General features: G+C 40.8%; 1 protein-coding gene across 1 annotated transcript in view; it reads left to right on the top strand.

The window, feature by feature from the left end:
* The window catches only part of Fbxl17 (F-box and leucine rich repeat protein 17), a 426,850-nt gene that overhangs the window by 114,289 nt on the left and 302,098 nt on the right, over positions 1-10,463 (top strand). The window contains exon 5 of the mRNA XM_021217959.2: positions 3,166-3,273. Coding sequence (XP_021073618.1) covers positions 3,166-3,273 — 108 coding nt within the window. The remainder of the gene's footprint in view (positions 1-3,165; positions 3,274-10,463) is intronic.

Below are 10,463 nucleotides of genomic sequence, written 5' to 3'. Positions count from 1 at the left end.
GTCCCACAGTCTTTACATATTAAAAGTTCAATCCTTTTAAAATATCCAGTATCTTTTAAAAATCCAAAGTCNTTTTACAATTAAAAGTCTCTTAACTGTGGGATCCACTAAAATATTTTCTTCCTTCAAGAGGGAAAAATATCAGGGCACAGTCACAATAAAAAGCAAAAATTAAACTCAAACTGTCCAATGTCTGGGATTCAACTCATGATCTTCTGGGCTCCCACAAGGGCTTGGGTCACTTCTCCAGCCCTGTCCTTTGTAGAACACAGCTTTTCCTTTAGGCTCCAACTGCCTGTACTACACTGCTACTGCTGTTCTTGGTGGTCATTCATGGTCCTGGCATCTCTAAAACACTGCATGACCCCTTCGGTCCTGGGCTGTCAATTGCAACTGAGCTGCACCTTCACCAATGGCCTTTCATAGCCTCTCACACTGCCAGGCCTCAGCTGCTCTGCATAATCCCTTCATCTCTTCAAAACCAGCACCACCTGGGTGACTCTTACACATTACCAAGTCCTGCTGCAGCAGGAGGTACAGCCTTGCTATCTCTGGGACACAGCCTCTGTGCTCTCAGAAAACACTTCCCAGAATATGTCACCTCAATGATGCTGGTCTCTTCTTAATCACCGCTAGTTTCTTAGCTCCAGCTGACCAGCATCAATAGTCTCAGTAATACACAGGTTTCACTTCAGTAGTTCTGGTATCTTGTTAATCACATCTGATTCTTCAGCCCCAGCTAACCAGAACCACAGAATCTTCACAATCAAAGTAACAATGGCCCTGAAAAGTCTTTAATTTTCTCTGTGAAATTTCACAGGCCAGGCCTCCATCTTCTGCACTGTTTTCAACATTATCTTCCAAGCTCCTACACAACATCCCACAGAGCTCTTAACACCGATCTTCTAGCCCAAAGTTCCAAAATCCTTCCATAGTCCTCCTGAAAACATGGTCGGGTTGTCACAGAAATACTCCACTATGCTGGTACCAATTTGTCTTAGTCAGGCTTTTTATTCGTAGGCAAAATATCATGACCAAGAAGCATGTTGGGGAGGAAAGGGTTTATTCAGCTTNCACTTTTCACATTGCTGTTGATCACCAAAGGATGTCAGGACTGGAACTCAGGCAGGTTAGGAAGCAGGAGCTGATGCAGAGGCCATGGAGGGATGTTTCTTACTGGCTTGCTTCCACTGGCTTGCTCAGCTTGCTTTCTTATAGAACCCAAGACTACCAGTTCAGAGATGGTACCACCCACAAGGGGCCCTCCGCCTTGATCACTAATTGAGAAAGTGCCTTGTAGCTATATCTCATGGAGGCATTTCACCAACTGAAGCTCCTTTTTCTGTGATAATTACAGCCTGTGTCAAGTTGACACACAAACCAACCAGTACAATTAACCCCTTGTCAACTTGACACAGAAACGCATCACTAGTAAGCCTCAACCCTTACATTCTTATTCATCTACAAGATCTAAATAACTTTAAAAGTCCCACAGTCTTTACATATTAAAAGTTCAATCCCTTTAAAAGATCCAATATCTTTTGAAATTCAAAGTCTTTTAAAAATTCAAAGTCTCTTAACTGTGAACTCCAATAAAATATCTTCTTTCTTCAAGAAGGAAAATATTTCAGGGCACAGTCACAATCCAAAGCAAAAGTTAAGCTCCAACTGTCCAATGTCTGGGATCCAACTCACAATCTTCTGGACTCCTCCAATGGCTTGGGTCACTTCTCCAGCCCTGTCCTTTGTAACACATAGCTTGTCTTCTAGGCTCCAGCTGCCTGTACTTCACTGATGCTGCTGTTCTTGGTGGTCATCTCATGGTACCGGCATCTCCAAAATGCTGCTGTCTTCCACTCTAACTTGGCTTCCACAATAGCCTTTCATAGGCTCTCTTCATGGTGCCAAGCCTCAACTCCTTTGCATGACCCCTTAAGTCCTGGGCCAAGAATATACAAACCATCATAGTGCTGGAGAGGTAGCTGAGAGTTCCTATGTATCTGAAAACATAGGAAGCAGGAAGAGAATGCCACACTGGATGTGGCTTCAGCATCTGAGCCCTCAAAGTCCACCCCCAGTGACAAACGTCCTCCAGCAAGGGCACACCCACCCAGCAAGACCACATCTCATAAAAGTGCTACTCTTTGTGGGCCAAACATTCAAATATGTGAGTCTGTGGGACCCATACTTACTGAAACCACCACAACCATAAAGAAAAGTTTCACAAAGTTACAGACAGGTGACTTATATATGCAGAGTATGTTTTAGAGATGATTGAGATGGAAAAGTAGTTCCATTCTGCCTTTCATTCTTAAAGCAAAGCTAGTTAGAAGTTTCTAAAACCAGTACCTTAAGTTCTTTGTATCGCTGGGGCCTCTGATGTTTGAAAGGCTTGAGAGTAACTTGGGGGCTTGGAGTCCATCACTTTTACTCTTTGATTTGTAATAATCTCCTCAGATGATTTCAGTATGCATTGCATTGGGTTTCTCCAGAGTGATAAAACACTAATAAAAGATTTTCTCATTTTATATCAAGAATTTCTCATAGGGGAGTTGACTTACATGATTTAGAGACTGAGAAGTTCCAAGATCTGTAGTTTGCAACTTGGGGACCCAGGAGAGCATACTGTGTAGTGAAATCTGAAGCAGAAGGCAGTTGAGATGGGTTCCCAGCTGAGGACAGTAATCTAAGGAGAAGACAGTAGGAATGAATATGTAGAATTAAGTATTAATGATTCTGCCCAACTTTATGAATATATTACTATTCACCAAGCTGAACCCTTAAAGGGTGAATTTTATAGCATGTAGATAGTGTCAATAAAAACACAAAGAGGAGAGAAGGCCAGGGACAGAGGAGAAGAAGTGGAGTAGCTTTTGTCTGTATGTCTTTTGGATCTCTAAACAAGTACAACAGCATGGGGTCTAGAAGATGTGAGTTCGGGGAATTCATTCTTAGTTCCACAGGTGCTATTGCAGCATGTTAGAGATGTGAGGTTGGGAATTCATTCTTCGTTACACAGGTGCTATTGCCGTGTGTTGGTGCAGATTCAAAGGACCCACTGGAAAGGGAAAGATTAATGAGCCCTGTGAGGCAGACTTTAGCAGGTGTCAAATCATAGTTCACCATGATGCCACCTCAAGTAACTTTCTTCATGTTTTTCCCTAGGTGACAGATCAGTCAGTGAAGGCATTTGCTGAGCACTGCCCTGAACTCCAGTATGTTGGCTTCATGGGTTGTTCAGTTACTTCCAAAGGAGTCATTCACTTAACCAAGGTAAGTCCCATAGACCCATTCTCCTCATGTTCCTGAGTACCATGGTGATGGGCCATAATGGGGTGATTGCCACCATTAGCCTTCCTCCCATTTCTAGGAGGGATCTGTAGTGCAAGCCATCCTTTTACGTTGGCTTTGATTTCAACATGTCACTGAGGGAGTCCTTGAACTTGTGGTGTGCCTGCATTAGCCATTGATTAGCAGGAATCACAGATCTGTCACACTCTGTTTAGTTCATTGTTTGTCTTGAAGCAGAACTTCCTGTTGCCCAACTGCTCTTGAATTCATGGGTTATGGATCAGCCAAGCACAAGTGAGTGTCTGGGTTCATGGCCATTTTCCAGTTGTGCCTGGATTTTGCTATTGCCAAATGCAGTTGATGAAAAATGGATAACTACAGACATGTGCTAGTATCTGATAAAGCAAAAACCAGTTTTAGAAAGCTACCTACTTAGGTTTTCTGAAATGGAATCCTCATTTTAAAATGAAGCACGTGCTTTACATTTTCATTGCTAATACTTAACAATGCATTAAAGAAACTGATGTTGGGGACTGAAGAGATGGCTCAGTGGTTAAGGGCACCCACTACTCTTCCAGAGTTCCTGAGTTCAATTCCCAGCACCACATGGTGGCTCACAGCCATCTGTAATTTGATCCAGTGACCTCTTCTGGTGTGTTTGAAAAGAGCAACTGTGTACTCACATACATAAAATAAATATATANCTCACAGCCATCTGTAATTTGATCCAGTGACCTCTTCTGGTGTGTTTGAAAAGAGCAACTGTGTACTCACATACATAAAATAAATATATAAATCTAAAAAAAAAAAAAAAAAAAAAAAAAGAAGAAGAAGAAAGAAACTGATATCACTTAGATTTTACCTAAAAAGAAGAAAGAAACTGATATTACTTAGATTTTTACCTTAAGGCATAGTATGGACATGATGCATTGAGTGCCAGCTACTTTTTTACTGTGTCCTAGGAACATTTGTTTAAAAAGAAACCAATTATGTATGACTGATCTGAATATATAAGATAATTGGAGAATGTATTCCACAAATGTATGCCTTCAAGGTCAGAGTTCACTAACAACCAAACATACATTTTAGAAGTGGCGTTTCATTTCTGCTTTGTAACATATCTTCAAGGTAGTTAGGGTCTAATTCTTATGTGCATATGATAGAAAAACAGACTACTATAAAATTAACCTGTGTACCTCCTGACTTGTGTACTGTTTAGCTTTCAACTCTTATCATAATGTATTTATAAAAGGAGAGCTATGTTGCCTTTGTGACTAAACAGCAGACTAGCTCTGTCCTTCACCTTTCTCTCCCAGTGATTTCAGAACAGTTGCACAGCAGCACAATGCTAAGATAAGTAGGAAGATCGCAGCTCTCTTCATGCCTGATCTGTTTGAGTCTCTTCAAGGTTACCCTTTAGCGAGGAACATCTCTTTACTTCTAGGCAAAAGAACAAATGTTTCTGTATTACATAAGATAGTGGTGGTGGTGGTGGTGGTGGTGATGGTGGCAGCGGCAGTAAGTAGGTGCCTGAGCTCTTTTGTCAACACCATTTTGGTTCTTGGCTCTGACACTTACTAAGTGGGCAAATTTTCATTTTCTTAACTAAGACTATATATGGCAAGTGCTTCCCCCATTCTTGAGATCTTAGCAAGAGTAAGTGGTCATTTTTACTATCAAAGTAGATTCTTCACTATGCAAATGGCTAGAAAATTAGTGCAAATTTGGCTTAAGAAAGTCAAATCACTATTCTTGTTTAGTGTATGTTGAAGAGGGCCTGTGGTTAGATTGTGTCTGAAATGACTGATCAGACTCAATTGTATTCAGAGGATTGGAGCCTAAAGCTAGAGGAAAAGGTGGATATCAATTATTGATATAACAGGACATCTTAGTATAACCAAGACCATATGTGAGCACATATTCTCATTCATTCCCTGCAACCTTGGTCTGACAGTCTTGGGAGATGAGTGTTTTTCCAGTCCCTTCTAATGCCGAGTAGAGTAGAAATGCCATGGAATGAACAGATTGTTCACAACTGTTAGAGTGACCATATGTGGGATTTTTATGATCACTCAAAATTGCACTCATTAAAGACAAAACAAGATTACCAGATAACTTCGAGCTTCCCTGAGTGTTTGAGATGGCCTCAAATTCTGGAATATTGGTATTTAACAGAATTGTTATCTGTGACACAGTAACAGGTACAGTAAATGAATAGCTGGAAAATGCCATTTGCTGGGAAGATTCTTCTGGCCTGTAAATGGGTGGAAACATCTAGACTCTTATACTAGTCCATAGAGTTCTAGTCTGCACATTCTCCCCCGACAATCATTTACTTAGATGAAAAGGCTGACTGGTGCTTTAACGATGCTCACTTCCTTCTGCTCAACCGAGGGCAAGGTGGCATCGTGCTTTAAGCATGCAAGTCTTTTCTAAGGCTGCGCAACTCAAATTTTATAAAACCAAAGCTCTAGGCTTAAAATCTTTGCTGCTAGTAGTGTTTGTAACCGGTTAATGTTTATAAAATGTTGGTAAATATTTTAATTGCTCCTTAAAATTGTGTTTTCTTTGTTATCATTATAATATATAATTTTTAATGAAATAGGTTGGGACATGTAAAGTGTAGTGTTGAAAGTAGATCACCTTAAATATGTATACTTTTTACATGATTACAAAGTCACTGTAAAACATGATTTTGTGGGTTTTTTTTTTAGTGTGTTTTACAAATAATGAAAAATGCCACACGATGTCTGCATTAATTTCTGTGTAGGAAATCAGACACTTGAATTAAATGATTAAACTACTAGTCTTTAGACTAGTACTTTTCTGTACCTTGAAGAATCAAAGAATTTAAAAGTTGTTGAGCTGGAGGGTGGGGGCTGCAAAGTTACTCAGTCAAATTAAGAAATGTCAAACATTTTAGTACATTAGTAGAAACAAAAATGGGCCATTATGATTTCTTTAATTATTGAGCAAAGGGCCAGAGGACACAGGATTGATGCTAGATGGAAGAATGTTGTTGCACTCCTCTGGGGTCACCTGGGGTCCGTTTTACTTGAGGAGGTTCAGTCTTAGCTGGACCCCTCACTTACTCTGTGAGGAGTTCTGTCTCCATACCTCGCAACCAGGAGATGTTGCTACCATCAAACATTACCACAATAAGAAATCTTGCTCCCCTTCCTGGAGGAAGATGAAAGCGCCAGTGCCACAGCCCATGTAGCTGCTGCAGACACTCGAGAGGGAAGGGAGGGTCGTATGGTAAGTGAGTGCCCCTATGAGTCAATGTTGAGGAAAGCACACAGTGCCAAAGCTCAGCCAAGAAGGCACGGTAGCATGTGCTTGTAGTCCTGGCTACCTGGGCAGGTATGACAGAGGATCAGTAGAGCCCAGGGAGTGGCTGGAGTCTGGGCAACAGGGAGGCTGTCAGTCCTGAAAAGCAGAGAAGAGCAGGGCTGGCTGTACATAGCCAATATGGTCCCGAATCTCATAAAGAAGTTATTTTTTCTAGTTGCATATGTAGCAGAGGATGGCCTAGTCGGCCATCAATGGGAGGAGAGGCCCATGGTCTTGCGAAGATCATATGCCCCTGTACAGGGGAATGCCAGGGCCAGGAAGCGGGATTGGTTGGTTTGGGGAACAGGGTGTGGGGGGGAGGGTATAGGGGACTTTTGGATAGCATTTGAAATGTAAATGAAGAAAATACCTAATTAAAAAAAAGAAGTTATGTTTTTACTTAAAACCGTTTTTTTGCTAAGCATATTCTAAGTGTGGGTGGATCCAGTAGAGAATTCTACCAAGGACTTAAGAGAGAAACCAGTTCAGTATGACTGCTGTAGAACTGAGGCTGTTATCACCCTCACAGGAAATTCTGAAAAATACAGATCGTGCAGTACATACCACCTTGCTCCACACTCAGACTTGCCATGCCCTCAGCACAGGAATACTGGCAATATGAGTCATCAAACCCGTATCCTCTCTTCAAAAACCTCCCAGTCCTGTAGACCTGCTTGCTGTTGAGAATTACATAGATGAACTTTAGGATTCAGAAATTAAAAGCACAGTCATAATTAAAAACTAAAATACGGCCACACAGTGGTGGTGCACGCCTTTAATCCTGGCACTTGGGAGGCAGAGACAGGTAGATTTCTGAGTTCGAGGCCAGCCTGGTCTACAGAGTGAGTTCCAGGAGAGCCAGGGCTACACAGAGAAACCCAGTCTCAAACAACAACAACAACAACAACAACAAACCAAAAAACCAAAACCAAAACAAAAATTATAAATAAATAAAATTAAAATACAGGAAACATTATGACGAAGAATTCAAGGAGTTTAAAGAACACACAAAAACAAGCTGGAAGAAATCAAGGAGAAAAAGTATCCGGAGAATAAATGCCTTAGCAATGCTCAAGGAGACACAACCAAAAGCGTGGTAGTCCAGGACGTGAAGGTGGAGGTCAGTGAAGAGACAGGAATCGTGAAGAGGAAACGGTCCCAATTGAAATGAAAGCAGAACTGACAACCCCAGTAGCCCCAGGAATCTCGGAGGCAAGCCTTAAAAGTGAGTGAATCAAGAAGAAGGATTCTCAGGTCTTGAAGATAAAATAGAGCATCAAGACCAAATAAACAAGTAACATGAAAAATTAAAAGACAAAACAAAACACAAAACACATGAAAGGAACACAGGAAAAACTATACCAAAAACAAACAAACAACAAACCACAAACTTTTGAATTCTAGATATACATGAGGGAGAAGAACCCTGGGACAGTGGGTTAGAGCAGATCTTTAACAAGGTCATAGAAGAAAACTCTCCCCCAAATAAGCAGAAAGACACACATATATAAGGAGTGCCTGCCCAGAACGAGATCAAAATAAAATCCCCACAGCATATTATAGTCAAAACACTAAGTATATAGAGCGAAGATAGTCTATTGAAAGCTTCAAGAGAAAACCAGAAGTAACATATAATGAAAAACCCATGAGCATAAGAGCTGATTTCTCAAAGGGAACTTAGAGAGCCTGAAGAGCCTGCAGCAGTGCATTCCGATTCCGACAAGATGGTGACAGCCAGACCAAAATAGTATATCCAGAAAATTATCTGCCAGGATTGAAGGAAAAAGAATTTTCTGTGACATAAACAGCGTAAAATAAATTATATCCAACAAACTTAAGGAAAACACAGGAAATATTATGTGGAAAGAATGAGGATAGCAGAGAAACTGTGGAAAAAAATCTGAAGCCTTCTTAAAAACACAGTGAGAACACAGCTGATGGCAAAAATCAACAGCACAGCAGCTACAGCTCACACACACATCACTAAAGTCTTTCCATGTCAGTGGCCTCAATTCTCCCATCAGAAATACAGACGACAGTGAATAGAGTTGGAGACAGAATCCATCTCTCTGCTGCCTACAGGAAACAACGTATTTGTTGTTTTCAAGATAGGGCTTCTTTGTGTCTCTCTGGCTGGTACTCTGTAGACCAGGCTGGCCTTGGAACTCAGAGGTCTCATGCCTCTGCCTCCTGAGTGCTTGGAGTAAAGGTGTGTGCCAATACCACGTAGCTGAAGCAGCATACTTTCAAAGATACACACTGCTTTAGAGTAAAAAGATGGGCAAACACACTCCAGTCAAACAGGACTGGTTATCAAGCTGGTATCACCATCCTATGACAAAACAGACTTCAAACTAAAACTGCTCAGGGGAGATAGAGAGGGACACTTTATTCCAGTCAAGGGAACAGTTAATCCAGAAGAAGTCACTATCTTAAACATATATGCATCCATCTCAGGGATGCCCACTTTTATTAAGATCCATTACTGGAATTAAAATACAGATTAATAGCAATCCGTTAGTGGTAGGGCTTAACCGCTCTGGTTGGCAGTGTGAATCTGGAAGAGTAGAGTCTTAAAAATGAGGCAGACTAGTCTCATGCAGTAGCCAACTTTATTTGGAGCATCAGACAATTTGTACTGTGAGGGTTCAGAGTCACATGAGTGACATGTTCAATCACAAGGACAGGCTGCATGTAACAGGCAGGTAGCACGTGGTAAAAACACGTTTTCCCACAGAGGAATATAAACAAAGAACAATCGCCAGTTGTAATAAATAATCTAAAGTAAACTCACTCCTATCTGTTGCACCTGGGCAGGGCAAGAGCCACATTCCAAGAACAATTTGAAGGTTTTGAAGAAGCAGGTCACAGGACTCGCCTTGTGTTGGTTTCTTGGTGATTTCTCACAAACACTCAGAATTCCTCTTGTTGACTCCATTCTTATACCTTGTTCTGACAGTGACTTCAATATCCAACTTTGTTTAATAGACAATTCATCTGGACAAAATGTAAATAGAGAAAAATCAAAAGCCACTGACACCAAACAAATGGATTTAACAGAATATATCCACAGAGTATTCTATCCAAACACCAAGGAATACACATTCTGCTCAGCACCACATGGGAGTTTTTCTCTAAAATAGATCCCGTTGTAGAGAACAATACAAATCTTTACAGATTCAAAAGGTTTGAAGTTGCTCCTTGCATCTGATCTGACAACAAAGCAATAAACATTTAAATTAGCAGCAAACAAATCTCTCTTAAATACACAAGCTCACTGAGATTATACAACTCATTACTAAGTGGTGGACAGGTCAAACAAGAAATCAAGAAAGAAATACAAAACTTCCTGGAAATCAATGAAACTGAAAATACAACACCCCCCACCCCGGGGGCGCAGTGGAAACAGTTTTGCCAGGGAAATGTTTATCTCTGAGTGCTTATATTAAAAAGTGAAAACAAGCACAAATAAATGTGTGCTCCTTTAAGCTGGAAAATCTAAAAGATGTGTATGGCTTTCTAGATCTAGCCAAACACCCAAAATTAAACCAACAGAAAATTAACAGCCAAACAGACCCAAGTGAGGAGATGGAAGCCATGAAAAAAAGCCTTCTATCTAAGAAAAGTCCAGGACCAGATGGATTCACAGCAGAATTCTATTGGCCATTTAAAGATCTACAGCTATTCCTTCTTAAACATCTTTTAAAAAAGAGAGAAGAAACAGTAGGCACACTCCCAAACTCTTTCTAAAAAGCCAGTATCATTATAATACCCAAACCAGTTCACACACACACACACACACACACACACACCACACACACACACACACACACACACAC

The sequence above is a fragment of the Mus pahari genome, chromosome 18, assembly GCF_900095145.1.
Source record: "Mus pahari chromosome 18, PAHARI_EIJ_v1.1, whole genome shotgun sequence".
Taxonomy (NCBI): domain Eukaryota; kingdom Metazoa; phylum Chordata; class Mammalia; order Rodentia; family Muridae; genus Mus; species Mus pahari.
The sequence above is the reverse complement of the archived record's forward strand: the minus strand, read 5'-3'. Positions and strand labels throughout refer to the sequence as shown.